At 37.9% G+C, this 15,310-nt stretch overlaps 1 protein-coding gene across 1 annotated transcript; it reads right to left on the bottom strand.

The window, feature by feature from the left end:
- Nucleotides 1–596: 596 nt before the first annotated feature.
- On the bottom strand, nucleotides 597–15,277 carry LOC110064519 (glutamate carboxypeptidase 2-like). The gene is made up of 16 exons (XM_089291627.1): nucleotides 14,797–15,277; nucleotides 11,824–12,217; nucleotides 11,217–11,403; nucleotides 10,474–10,564; nucleotides 9,856–9,942; nucleotides 9,529–9,614; nucleotides 8,778–8,870; nucleotides 8,024–8,106; nucleotides 6,993–7,056; nucleotides 6,634–6,695; nucleotides 5,869–5,951; nucleotides 5,343–5,433; nucleotides 3,835–4,057; nucleotides 3,655–3,736; nucleotides 2,658–2,750; nucleotides 597–1,696 (listed from the first exon to the last, which is right to left on the bottom strand). The coding sequence occupies exons 1-16, from the start codon at nucleotides 15,015–15,017 to the stop codon at nucleotides 1,507–1,509; spliced, it is 2,130 nt and encodes a 709-aa protein (XP_089147753.1). The 5' UTR covers nucleotides 15,018–15,277; the 3' UTR covers nucleotides 597–1,506.
- Nucleotides 15,278–15,310: the final 33 nt, after the last annotated feature.

Here is a 15,310-nt window from a genome sequence, read left to right as displayed (position 1 = left end):
AACATTTTCTCGTTGTGGTTTTTATAATAGTACTTTACTCCTAATGAACATACATTGAGTTCTCTCTCCAGATTTTTTGGTCTGATACTTTAATTTCTTCGCCGTAGCATAACACGGACCCATAACTATAATACAAGGTTTGCTGCAAAACAGTCTTCTAATCCTCCAAAAGAAAGAACAAATTGCGAAATATTCAGTACACGATTTCAAGGGCCCACAGTATAGAATTCCATCAATGAAGATGTGAAATCGCAATTATCTTAGACATCTGACCATCGCTTTTTCCGGATAAAAATTCTGTCTTGCAATGTAAGAACTTTAGTCTGCTGGTAGTTAGCTTAACTTTGTTTATTTCCATTTTTTTTATGTGTGTGTGTCTATTTTTGTTTGTTTTGTGTCTCTGACCTAAAAATGTAAAATATATTTTCTTTCTGAAGTTATTTTTGTTTTTAATCTATAACATTGTAATAAATTATTCCTAAATCGGGGGTTAAATAAAAGTTTTTTTGTTGTCGCTGTTGTTGTTCTCATTGCTATTACGCAAAAAGGATTTAGTAATGATTTAGTAAGGGTTTAGAAATGAAAAGAAAAACTGCTTTTCTGGTTAATTTAAATTTGTTTATTTGATAACAGCATATTTAAATACAGGTTAACACTTATTATAAATGACTGCTTTACATTGTGTAGTACAAATGTTGCTGTAATCCAGTGTATAAGTAACGGAGGCGGTGTACATTCATTTTTCCAGCTTCCGATTGATTCTGTCGCAAAGCTCATACAGCTTTTTACGCTTCGTTTTTCAAAAAAAAAAATCTAACCTCTATTTGTTTCTCCCTCTTAGCGCATTGCCTTCCCGATGCGATTTACTTTCAATTCCATAGGGTAAGGTTTGTTGATGCCACGACACTAGATCAATGTGCACTGTTTCTTGGCAGAAAACGCGATCATGCTAGTCTACAACACAGACACATCAACCAGACAGAGTTCTGAACGCTGATGCACAGCTTGGTCCCTTATGCCCCGGCGTTTACACTCTGAAAACACATTAAATGTTTTCCGTTCACACCACGCCGGAGAAATTTAAAAACGCAACAATCGCTGGTCATGGGATTTGTGTTTGAGGAAAGCTCGGGCAAAGAAATCACATGATTATCGTGACGTCATCGTTTTCGAAAATCTCCGTTTCCAAATTGCTTTCCGTACACCATTTGAACTCACTAAAAGGCAAAGGAGGCGTTTTCAAGTTTCTTCGCTTTGAAGAACATTCTCGAAAAGCACCATTTTGGTGACGGATACTTTTGGACGGTAGCCATAACCGTAGAAATAAAGCTGCCTTTTCAAATTTTCCTGGCGTAATGTGGACAGGGCCTTAGCACCTAACAGTTGTTGTTCGTTTCCACAACATTGTCTCGCAAGGAATAATTTCCCCATACAAAAAGGGCCCGTAGGTTATAAAATAGTTCTTGGCTTTGTTTAAAAATTTGTTGAAAGTATCCTCACTGAAGTTTAAACCTCCTGAGGCCTTAAAACCGAAATAGCCGAGCGTACAGCGTGTATCACCACAGAAATCTGCTTCTTAACTCTCATCCAGTCTTTTTTCTTGCCACTGTCTGTCGCGATGTGAATAGTGTCTGTGATACCTGGAAACTTGCTGTCTGGTTTAGCTTCAAAATAACTTGGTGCAAGAACCACGTGTCTGATGATAAGAAGCAAGAAAGAACACTATACAATATAATTAGCAGACTTTTTTGCTAGATGATAAAAGAAATAGTCTAGTCAAAGAACAAGTTTTATATTGGAAAGAAGACGTGCACAATAGGCCATTTCCAAATTACCTATAGCCTGAGGTTTCATTCACATGCCAAATAGTCACATTTTTCATATGAATGGTTGTGCACCAGACCTCGCTTTGAAAAAGAGGCTTAGGGCAACTCGAAAATAGGCTATTGAGGAAGATCATCATTAGGAAAAATTTCACATTTTGTCTCAGACTACTGGCCAACAACGTTATCGATCTTTGCTGTTACACGTTAGCATAGAATCATGTTCAAAATGAAATCAAGAGGACAGATAACAGTTACCATATGATTTTATCGCAAATATATTTAGCTGGGTATTCAGACAGAATTATTTATAAAGAGATTATATTACGCTCCTTCACTCAGATCCTACAAGAAAAAAATTATCCCTTACGTTGTCGCTTTTTAAACCTAGCTAATGTTTGTAGTAAATTTATTTCGAGTCACACTTGCGTTGTTTTCAGATTCCCCTCTGCTACTGATCAGCAATGAACAGAAAGGAAGCTACACGGTGGCGTCTGGGAACAGAATAGCTTTAAAACAAGAAAGTGGTACGCTTATTTTTACTTTAATCTGAGCCGGTCACTTGTGCCCTCGTGTGAGGGAACTTTATTGTGCTAACGGTGTGTGCGTTTTACAATGTAAGCATACAAGATCTTATCACAAAAAACTCTCCAAAAGCTTTATTCTAAAAAGCTCAATTTTATTTATACAAGAGGTATGTATCAAAACCAGCTAAATTGATAACGGTTTCACAGAACACTTGAACACTTGATATTTTTTAGCTGATAAAGGCAGAAACATTTGCTATCCATTTACGGAAAAGCGCTTCGACAAAAGAAAGTTTCGCACACTTACCTTAAGAAAGGCATGCCAGGTACCCCCTCCTTGTTAATAAAAGCCCTATCTATTTGTAGTAAGCGATCATTTATCATTCTCACTTGTAATACACTAAGGAAAAAAAATCAAAATTTCGTTTAAGCCATATTGATTTTGATATAGAGCGCATATGATCGGCCGTATACTCAACATCAGTTTTCTAGGAGCGGCTACTTGAACAACAGAGCTTGACGTGTTTTTAAATAACTATGTCATCGTTTCCAGTGTTGCTAGCCCCTGGGGAAAGTGACGTCACCCAACTTGCCCCACGCACCCTTTCTCAACCGCTACCCCAATCCCTCTCTGGTTGCAGACATTTTACTAGCTAAGTAACTTAATGTACCATGCACATCATCAGACGAAAACAAAAAAGAAAAAAACACTTTCTAATGTTGCTATAACCGGTTATGGTAATACTCCAATTTAGGCATCCGATCCCACGTGAAATTCGTAGGGCCATGAAATATTTTCTCAAATAAACACATGAATAAAGCACTGTTTCCAACTTGCGCTGCGACACATCGCGGCGACAAGTCGCCTCGTCTGCACTGCTGCTATGACAAGACACTTGTTCGATGTACGCAAGCGAATTTGGAAGAGGGGAAAAATGAACTAGTTTCCAAATTTAAATAATTGATGCTCCCTCATTGGTTGATTTAAATTTTGTCGCAGCGACTTGTCGCAGAAGCGTACACATGTTGCGACAAGGCTGCCTGCGCTTTTGTTGCTACGATATGTCGCACGAATTCAAACCAGTCTGAATTCGTGCGACCGATCGCAGCGACAAAATTCTGTCGCAGCTACAATGATTTTCACATGTCAGACGAGGCGATTTGTTGCAGCAACCTGTGGCGGCGACGTGCCGCAGCGATTTGTCCAACAGTGTGTCCCAGCTTTAAGGAGATTGTTGTCAGTCTGGTCCCTTTGTGTTTTTCTAACAGTAACGTAATTAAGATGTGATATACTTTCTACTCACTCTTTCTTTTCCTGTTTGCGTAAACACTTCTTAAACATTTTTGCAGTGGTCAGGAAATTTTGAGAGACGTTTAACAAAATGTCTGTTGACAAAGAAATAATTGAAATCAAAAAAGCAAGCAAAACAAAGAAAACTATCGATTTTACGTCATTTTAAACGAAATTGTTCCAAATGACATACCTAGTGAAATATTGTTTTCCTTTAAAATACCACTGTAGCTTGTCAATAAATCAGTGCCAAACGTGCACAGGGCGTCCGCATAGCGAGTCACGTCAAACGGCACTAAAACTGAGCCTGCGATATCAAAGGTCATTTGTAGCCAAACTTGTGCAAGCGTCCTATAGTATTCAAAGGTGTCAGGGATATCGTAGAGCGGGTGTTGTAGTGGGTAATTCAAAGAGTCCTGTTGAACAAAAGAAGTCTGCGTAAAACCACAGTTTCAGTATTATTATTATTATTATTATTATTATTATTATTATTATTATTATTATCTACTTTTGCTAAATAGCTCGGCCACAATACACCAGTCTTATTGGGCTCTTACACTTTTCCCGTTAGTTAGTTGGTTGTAATAGGATTCCGTACTTTCCAGTTTGGAGTCAGAGGTATTATTTTAACTCGATTATTCCAAAACTGAACTAGGACATATGGGTTATTGACCAAGTGTACACAGCAGAGACACGCAAGAAAAAAGAACGAAATCAATATCCAGCCATCTTGACTGAACAAGCTTGGTCAATAAAGGATTTGGTATACAAAAAAGGACACAAATTTCTTGCGGGGCACAGCGGGTAATCCCGAGGGGGCAAGATTGCCCCATCTTGCCCGCTCGGGTAGCCAATCACAGCGCAGGATTCGTCTCATCTTGCCCGCTCACGGAGCTAGCCATATAACAAGTTGCTGTATTAACTGTTGTTTTGAGCATTATCGAGACAATTTTAAACCAAATTGACAAATAATCTTGAAAGTGCCTGTATGGGATTTTGGGACGAACAATGTAACTATAACTGGTAATAAAACCCGAGAAATGTATTCCCTACCCGAGGCTCTCTTTCATCGAAGGACGCCAATAGAACCTAAAACTTGCAAGTTTTTCAAAAGAGACTATTATCGATAAAGCAGTCGAGACACTTTTTTTTGGAAAATGACACCTAAAATCTTAACCGCTTTCATGAATTTAGTAGAGGTGGTTTTCTAATACCCTTTATCCACAACATTGTTCGGGGGAATGGGAAACAAATCTGTCCCCAAGACACTCGACAATAGCCTTTGACAAGCATTGACGCGTCTCAGCACTTCTGGCGCTCATTGAGGTTAAAAAGCTAGTATTGCTGACGTGATATATCCTTGCGAGCACACCAGTTTTGCAATTTTAACCTAGAGCTAGAACTGTTTTCAGTTGGGTGGCGTAAAACCAAACCCAACGTTATCACTCTAGCTAGTCACAAAGGGGCCAATCTAAACTCGAAGCAATGTAACAGACGCGAACCGCAGTTAAATGTGGGTGAACGAGTAACCATTGGTTTTGGTTTTACTTCTGAATCGATAAAAAAAAATTGGCGCGAGTTTTTTTTTTTTTTTTTAAGCCAATCGCGTAGCGTAGTAATGCAAAACCAATTACTTTCCGAATTCGACACTCAATTGAACATACGCTCTATTCTTCGTCTCGTTGTTTATGTACAACTTACGTTATTAAGTTGATATGAAAGATCTGCACAAGGAACACCAATTCTGTATGCAAAAGGTGAGCAGCCACTCCCTCTATTTATGGATAAGAGGCTGAAAGGCAGGAAGGTACCCTCAGTCTGAAATCTCAAATGACACTTCAAAAGTGCTTTAGTGATACCTATTCAATAAGGGAAATCAAGAGAGCGTCCTCTCCTGGTGATCAAATATTCATTTTAGTAGGTGAAAATGCTTGTGAAATAAACAGCCATAAGGTTGGGTACTGACAAATCATGATTAGTTATTTATGCCACAAAACGCTTACGTATGAAATGCTCGGTGACACCTTCTGGAAGAATGGATGAATAGAGATTGTAAGTTGGAAATTTCTGTTAGAAATTTCTGTTAGAGAATCCTATCTACGTATAATAATATCAGAAACTAACCTATTCTGAAAAAAAAAAAAAAAAATTGCACAATGACAAATTAAAGCTGGCGTGTCAGCACTCATCGTCTTACATAGTCAAGCATAACTGTTATCAAGCATACCCGTGCTGTTTTCCTGTTTTATCAGGATTTGCGTCTTTCCAATCATCGTGCAACGTCCTTGATTTGTTCCGTGGTGAGGCCACCTGCCAAACAATAGAAAGGTGGGGAGGTTGCGGACCTAGGGTATCACGGAACAGATGTGAAGCCACTGCTGTATAATTTTTTTTGTTTTGTTTTATAAAGGCTATTTTAAAAGTCTGCGTAAAATGAAATAGTCTTGATTTTTTACAGGAATATCTTTTATTTTTCATTTAGCCGTGGTAAAAAAGAAATATCAAACCTTCCAAAAGCAGCTTATTTCATGCTTTAAATTTTGAAGGGTATTCGGTGCATGTTCATTCCGTCAGTATGCTGTATGCCGTTTGTCGTTTTTCTGCTTATAGGCGACGGCTTTTGTTCTGGAAGTCGTAAGAAAAGAAAGAGAATGATAGCAGTCTATTTGGTTATGGCTGATTTTCATTTAACCGTTGTCTTTAACCCAGATTGCACAGTATTGCGCTTGTGGGCCTACTCGTAAAACAAATCACAGTAAGAGAGTTTGGCAAATTAAGTGAGTAAATAAAGAATGCAATATGCGTGCTGTCTTGCGCATGTGAATAATCACAGGGGTGAGTAAGTACTTTTGGAAGGTTTGTATTCTAACGTCCTGATTTGAAAAGTTGGTCGTAACGCTTCTGCAAGGCAAAGCCTTTAATTGAGACTGAGGCCCTGACATATGTAGTGTTAAATTCTCATTGACCTCAGTCAGATACTCAGGTGACTCACCTTTTTCATGGCTTTAAGAACTGTTTTTTCCAGTAGAGGGTTAGACGTCACGACAAATTGTCCTGTTTAACGAAACATTACATTATTTGTTTCTGTTTGAAAGCATTTAATGTACATCGCTTACCTCAAATAATGTAAATGAGTTTCTAAACCTCATAGAGAGATGTCTAAGATTGCATGCATATTCTAGACTACGAGCATTCACTTTCGTTTCCTCTTGTGCAACGCGAGAGCTATCCCATCCGATTTCGCTTCTCAGTTGTTGTCTTTTTTTCCCATCCGTTTGCTTAAAAGGGTTTTTTTTAGGTAGCTTTTCCAGAGGATTCGCGCAGCCTATGGATAGATACATGTATTCGTACCTTGAACAGCACTGTCCGCGTTGATGTAGGCCACAGCACGGGTTTCAAGGATCCTCTCGTACTCCTTAAATTCACACAAAACAATCTGGAGTCAAATTTATGCAACAACCTTATTTCTTTCAGTTTGAACGCGGAGAGGAGAGGGATGGGGGACACCGAAGCAGTTTTCCTCAGACTTTTGAGAAGATAAGACCACAATTGGTGGGAATGTAGTAATATTCTTCCATTCAGAAAGAGCAACAGCCAGCTCAGAGAAAAGCTAATGGTATATTGAGTAGAAAAGAAATGTAGAAATAATGAAACTCCAAGAGAGTCAGTGTATCAATAGTCAACCATTTTTATGGTGCAAAATTCCAAACAAAAAGCCTTCAACTGAATACATTGTATCTTCTAATAATAAAAAAATAATAATAAACTAGTATTTTAAGAGGTGGCCTCCAATCACCTAGAGGTGGTTTTCAGGAGGATCCTCTAAAAAAATAAAAGTCTAAAATATACATTAAATGTGAATTGATTACACTTCTCTTGGTATTTTCTGAAATATTGAGTCGGTAGCACGGTATAGCAACATGCGTTTTTTTACAAATATTTACTTTGCCTTTGCAAGCAAGGCGACTAAAATGCACCATTTCTTCAGAAAGGCTGGTTTAAAATAGCGACAACGTAAACGTGAGCGTAAGCATAGGAAGAACGAACACGCTCATTTTCACAACAAATCCTCAAGAGAACTTTCAAAACATCACTCGTGCCCATAAATCACGAAAAACACTCGCGTTTATACGATTTCCTAGTACTACCAATCACTGCGGCATAACCATCGGCTCAAGAGCAAAAAACGAACTCGTCACATCTTCCTGTGCTTGTAATTTTGATCGTGCTCATGCTCTTAGAGCGATCATGCTGAGTTGTGTTTTTCAGGGAACTGAAGATGGACACAATAGTGGAGTCACAATTCTATACATGCCGATATTTCATGCTTAAATAAAAAAGTGCAAGTATGGCTGAAGCTATGAATGAAAATTAACATGCACCTCAATCCACTCTACAGTCCCTATGTTTCCGTATTCACCTGCTCCCCAGCTACAGAGTTTTATACTTCTCCGTGGAAACCATCCTAGAAAGAAAATAAAAGAAAATAAACCATTACTTATCTTACTTTTTTAGCTCCATTATGTTGGGGACACTTGCTTAAACGTTTTAAGAAGGCAATCACAACAAGAATAACCTTTAAACAACAACGATAATCTTTAATTTCCTTTGTTTCCGACCACAGAAGGCGATCTTGAAAAATCAGCCCACATTTCGTCTGTCGTTGAAACTGCACACGTATTTCTTTCTCTCACAAGCATTGTTTGCTTTATTTCTACCTCATAGCCGTTTTCATACCTTACTTTGTTTTGTTGTTGTTGTTTGCTTGTTTTTTTGTTTTGTTTTGATGAGCGTTTAATTACTTTTTTTCCTATGAAAAGATTTCCTTCGATTTGAAAGTAATCCAGTACACGGCGTTATATATCATGATCAGGTCTTCCAATAAAGTCAATAAGTTCTGACATGAGATTATCCTGCTAACATTAACTGCTGCCGAAATAGATCGGAAAAAACGACATACGGCTATGCGAGAACAAATAACCTAGAAAATGGCAAAACCCATCATCAGATTCATTAGACGCACTCACAAAACCTGAAAAACTCTGAGCGACGGGTATTGTGATTACATTGTAAAGGTGTTTTTACAATAAAAATATTTTTTTCTAATGCTATTTAACAGGCGATGCACAACAGCACCTTTCTTCCGCATGGACAGTAAAATTCTGGCGATTTCCATGACAACTGCAGTTCCACCAGACGGACGGCGGCTTCCAAGTAAAACGTACCGATCTGTTAAGATATTTGTTCAATATTCCGTTAAGTTTTCAATGATTCCAATATCTTCTTAATGTTAACCACGCATTTTGTTAGGTCTAAGAAGATGGTCGTTACTAAAGATGGAAGATGTTTTGTTGTTTTACTTCGTCACCTATCTTCTTATGTATGAAGTAAATTAGTACATTTGGTGACTTTTTTCACAGACTTGTTTGAAAACGAAATATTTCGTTGACTCAAAGTAAGAGAAAAGCAAGCTGCAGAAAAAACTCCAAGGTAAGTCCAAAGAATTAATGTTTCTTTCACTAAAATTGAAATTCTCACGGTAGTAGTTGAAAAGTAAGAAAGAAGTATAGTTGTAGCGAAATAAAATGTACCATGTATGTAACTTACATGTTTATGCAACTTATCTATAATAAAAAAGAGCATTGTAATTAGCCAACTGTAATTTAATGAGCGTGATTGTATATGTATTGAGAATAATACATGTATAAATAGTGCAAGTAGTAAGTATAGTGTAAGTGTAAATGAAAGTATAATATAAGTACTGTAAGTAGTGTAAGTGTTCGTCCTGTAAATAAATTTGCATTAAAAAAAAAAAATTGAAATTCTGTTACGTCTCCCCTAAATCTCTGTCGTTAACTAAAGTAATGAAAAGACTTTCTTTTCTCACCTGGCTCTATTTTTCCTTTGATAGTTCCCACAACATCACAAACAGCTCGTTTAACAAAGGAAAGACTCACATTTATGGTAATGTTTCTGTGGTAGAATCAAAATTATACATATGAGTTATTGACCAGGCGTGAGGTCAATATGGCTGGATATTGGCCATGCACGCTGTGTGTTTTTTTTTTTTTCGTGTTTGATGAACGAGACGGAGTCCAGGAACATAAACTCGCAACAAAAAGAACGAGGCCTCGACCGAAGAAGCTTGGTCATGAAAGGATTTATTATATAGAAAAAGAACAATATTTTCACTTGTCAGTTTACGTCAACATACCTTTGGTCACTTGGGTCCATCTGTATTCCATATGAAAAACCCAGATTACCCTGCCAGTCTTGGGGCGCATGGGTATGGTTCAACATTCTATTTTTAAGAGATTATAATAACAGAATAGGTTATTAAAATAAGTAACTCATTTTTCACCATGAAAAATTAAACCAGTGTAACAATGTAGTAAGTTCTTCGAAATTATTTTTGATGTGACCTCGTGTAGATATTTGTTTTGTTTCCTAATGCTTTGCATCCTCCTCCGCCCTCTCCTTTGTGGCTTGCGTTACAGTCTATGATAACTAGGACCGATGGATCTTCTTAATTTTCAGACCATATGTTCCACTGTAAGTGAGTATTTACACGAGGACAAAACGAGACCCGTCTGATTGAAAGCATCATTCTGAGCAATGCAAGGCAATTGCTTGCAAACCGTACACACAGTTAGAAGCTATGGTGTTAAAGTTTCTAATTTAATGCAAGGCAATTGCTTGCAAACCCTACACAAAGTTAGAGGATATAGTGTTAAAGTTTCTAATTTAATGCAAGGCAATTGCTTGCAAACCCTACACACAGTTAGAAGCTATAGCGTTAAAGTTTCTAATTTTGAGCAAAACAATACCTTACCTTAGTAATGTCTCAGCGTCTCTGCGTGATATCGGCTGAACAGGAATCTTGGGTAGTGGAATATCATCTAAGGACTCTCTATATATTCCAGCTTATAAATGTATAACGAACAATTCAATATCATCAAAAAAGTTGTATATAAAGAGTTTTGCAAACTTTCTATCGACAATATCTAAGAATTTAGGATGGAGTTTAAGCGAGTAAATCTTCCATATAGGCCTTATTCTGAAGGTAATCATTTGGCTCAAACTACTATCTTAAACATACTGCAGAAGATTTGTGACACATCTTTTACTCCTGACACCTAGGATTGTCCAGAGAGACAGAGGGGGGGGGGGGGGGGGGAGAATAGTGCCCTGTTGGATAATATTACGATGTGCGTTACGTGGAAGTTGTTGTTGTTGTTGTTGTTGTTGTTATTGTTGTTTTATTTCACGACGAAATTGTGTGTAAAACCGCTTGGGCAATTCGGGTAAGCCAAAGCCGTGTCACAGGATTGGCTATTTCTAGACCCGGAATGACCGAAACCGGGAGTGTTTAAACTTTTTCTGCAAATATAATCAAGATCCAACAAATTGTTTCAGTTTTTATCGAAAACACAAAATACTAAAGGAAATAGTTTGATATGATACCTAACAAGGAGAACTTGTGAATAGAGGAAGCTAAATGGCTTAAACGTTACTTGATATAAGTCTTCCTTTAATGTTTGCTAGTACCGGCTGTCCACACGGACATTGACTCACTTGTGGCTGGGTAGCCAGGCGTTAACGGGTCTCCTCTGTTTACCCATAAGCCTCCACTGTGTACTTCATTACTGGGGTACCATTCAATGATTTCCGATAAGTTCCTAATTGTGTCTTGACTAGCATAGTCAGCGGGATCGACGTACAGCAAGAGTCCTTTAGCATTCCATTTTTGAGCATTCACAACCTGTTTGATAAGGAGAAAATGATAAACTGAAATGTTTTGCTTTTGTACAAAAAAAAAACCAAAAAACCTGGACTTTCTCGTTACTTTGACATGAAGGCCTGACCTGTTAATCTAGTTCCCAGATCTCTTTTGGACGATCCGAGATTGAGATTTCTGATCTGTTAAAATACTATGTTATTATATACGACGAAATTTTGCAGAATCTGCAGATTGTAGATGATGACAGTTGCCTAAATCTCCTTTATGTTGCCGCAGGTGTAAATAGGGTTGCTTAAAATTAAAACTGATAAAATAATTCAATTTTGAACATTTTTTTTTAGGAATGATATTTGAAAAGTGAAGTTTGAACCCTCCCTGGTATTTCTGTTAAAACTGAACAGAGTAGGGTTGACAAATAAAACAGGAAAATTCAGCCTGTACCTTATTTTCTTCAAAGATTCTTCCGTATCTTGCTATTACAATCTTTCCTCTACATGATACGTTACTAGCATCTAAGTACTTGAAATCACTGTCCCTTCCATAATTGATATATATCAGTTTACCCGTTGCCACGCCAGACGCAGACTGGGCGCTAAAAGGAACGGTGGTCTTTAAGGCATCATCTGTTCCTGTTATGGACTTTAAAATTGATGAATAAACCGCTGCTCCTTTGTTATCAGTCAATGTCAGTACGCTAGGCCTCTTGGGATGGGGGAGTAGAACTTCATAACGCTTTAACTGTACAGTTTCAAGCCCGAGAGAATTCCACTCCTTCTTGATGTACAGCGCTTGCGAACAAGTGTCGTTTGCCTCACTTGTTTGATTTGCAAAATACCTAACAAGAGTCACACATTAGCTCAAATACTGAACTCTTTAAACACACAGTATAATATTTCATACCATGCCATCGAAAATACAGCCAATCAGAATACAGGAAAGCTGTTGCATATTCGACGGTGTTACACCCAGCCTTCCCATCATGCGCCGCGCGTGTGTCGCATTGCTTGTCTTAGCCACTGCATTTTCTATGGCATGGTATGAAATAGTTATACAACGTTCTCTCGTGGTATATACCCTGGAATGTCCCACTTGTCAATTGTATTTTCTCGAAAGGCTCATGTGTATACCAACAATATTCAAATGACTCCTAGGACATTTCACGGTAAACCACCCGAAAGCTAGTATGTTGTAATCAGCATATGTACATATAGGAATTATTGACACGAATATGTAGAATTATATACGTATTTCACGAAGCTTAGCTGAAGCCATTTAGAGAGAAATTAAAGGAAGCCACGCGCAGTAAGCAGAATTTCGTCAGCCTGAAGATGGCTCCTTCGAGTTAGTTTAAGACAAAGTAACATTTATCTTTAACGAAATTTGTCAGTTTGGACTCACAAAAGCATGTTTTAAACATGTTTACATGCGAGCCAGCGCAAGATAAAAAATTCGCTACTTCCTGTACGCCTGGCTCTCTTTTTGGATTGAGGACTTTGTTTTCTTGAGTGATCTTGTTGCTCTGGATGGTCCAAATTTTGCGATGGAGCTGTAGAATTCCATTGTAAAAGACAACATTCGTTAAAGGCAATAGACTGATGGGCGAAAGCATATGTCTTTTAATTTTTTCAACCTGACAAGGTTTTAACTTCTTTTAAAAGTAATTGATGAGACCAGAAATTGTCTTTTGTCAATTTGAACTACTGTAGTCGACTTAGATACCCAAAGATAACTGGTCGCTGTAGTTGAAAGTATCCTGTTGTTAAGCGTCGCTTCCTCGCAGTTTTTGCAGCATGCTCATTGAATTGGAAATTTTTATAAAGGTATCATGTCCTATTCCTGTAAAATTACCTTTCTTAGTAATTCCTCTACCAAACTTCCTTGTCACAAAAAATGTCAGTTTCTAAATTATGGCACCGGAAAATTTTATTTTTGTCTCAATACGTTTTGTGAAGTAAATTGAAATTGGATGTCTCCATGATTGCGTTGCCCGCATAGATGGAGGTGCCTGATCTTGCTGTAACTTTTTCATATTCTAATTATAGCCTCGGCTTTCCTGGTTGTCGTACATCAGGCCTTAGTGTCTGCGTTCTTAATGACCGACAAAACATAGCTCTCCTCATTGAGTTTCTATTATAATTAATGTCCTTCATTTTCGGCTGCAAGAGAGCCTGCCGATCCAGACTTGGCCTGTACGGCCACAGCAGGCGCCACAACTCAACCATAAACTGAATCATGGCGTAGAGTTCTATTGTCCCCCGAGACAGACGGACGCCAACAACAAGAGGAAAAAATCCCTGAAGAGGTCCAATCTGTTATGAACCAACGTCGTCACTGTGTTAAAAACTATCATCGGATACCTCTTAGACTTTTGATGATCTGTTATACGGGCATAACACCTTTAACTTGCTTAAAAATACAGATACACAAAAAATATGTGTTCGAGTGCATTGTTTATCAACCTGATTCTTTCCGAAAAACGAAAACATATTCGTTGAAGATGGGATTTTTACACAATTTAAGCGCTTACTCGCTTCAGAATTAGTTGCTGAAATTTCAGCATTTCTGTTATAATATTATCCTCAAAAATGCTATTAACTGGGCACATATTGAAGTCAGCGGTGACACAGAAACGAAAGTAAGAAATAATTGTTAAAATGTCTGTCAATAATTTGCCCGACCACCGCAAATGAAAAACGAAATTAGCAACACCAATGTTTGCATTTAGTTTGATCTTATACGATAAAAGTCATTCAAATTTACCGCAAAGACTTAAGCTCAATTGCCGATTTTCCTTAAAATTAATACTTCTTCTAACTTTTCCTTTTATTTTCTTTAGGCCACTAAGCAATAACTGTTCAAACCGAATATCTTTAACTGTGTCAAGAAATATGACATCTGCAATTCAATAGTGTGTCTTGAAAATGTTCCGTGGTGTCGCCAGTGTGCTTAATCCCGATGTAAACAAATGAAAAATTATTCATTGATAAAGATATCTGAACCAGCACGATAGTCAAGTTTTGTTCTTCCTTTTGGGTGCGAAAATCGCCAAGCCGAGAGGCTATAGTTTAAAAATGCTCATTAGCATCGCATCTGAAAGTCATTCTTAACATCCAGCTTGTCATCGAAGGAAAATGATAATTAAAATGAACTCGCTTCAGGCAATTTTAACAGGGACGAGAAAGTAAACTATATAATCTTGCTAATCTGAGGGATATGGGATGTTAACATCTTCAACATAGAAACTTGAACGTTTAATATTAGAGCTTCACTTTTATTAAATCGCTACTGACAGATTATTGGTAAGGTAAAGATCGCTGTTGTTCGTGGTGCTAAAACTAGCTAAAACATGACGCGAATAAAGCGACACTCAATGCCATGTTTCTACTTACCGTGTGTATACAAAAGGATACTCACCTTAAATAATGGCGGATCTTTTGTCCCAAAACGAGCTCTAAAGCTTGTTGCTCTAACAATCTCCCGGATGTGTCATCATCGTCTGCGTTTTTCGCGCCACAACAGCTTTTGTCTTCAACACGCGGGCACCCAAAAAAACCGCTGATGAACCCAATGATGAAAACAAACAAAATAAAAGAAACAAAACCTAACAGGAACTTCTTTTGCACTGACATTCCCATTAATGGCGTGGTGGTAAAACCACCGGCTCAGCCGAACCAACTACATATCTCTCATTATGTTCTGTTCTCCTTGATATGGAAATTTTTGTTTAAAGTGAGTCCAGTGTCAACACAGAGATCTGGCATCTGTAAACACGCTGGTTGACACTCGATGCTTCAGCTGCCGTGAAGCTGTTGAATTCTACTGGCGGATCTCAAGCTGTTTGATTATATAGCTCCTTCATATCGCGCAGAACTGTCATATTCTTAAAATATGATATCTTTGTGGGCCGGGCTTCGTAATTGTGTACCGC

Source organism: Orbicella faveolata, unplaced genomic scaffold, assembly GCF_042242905.1.
Source record: "Orbicella faveolata isolate gen_17 unplaced genomic scaffold, um_ofav_v1 contig_24, whole genome shotgun sequence".
In the NCBI taxonomy this organism is placed as follows: Eukaryota; Metazoa; Cnidaria; class Anthozoa; order Scleractinia; family Merulinidae; genus Orbicella; species Orbicella faveolata.
Note: the sequence above shows the minus strand (reverse complement) of the source record. Positions and strands in the feature narration are given on the sequence as shown.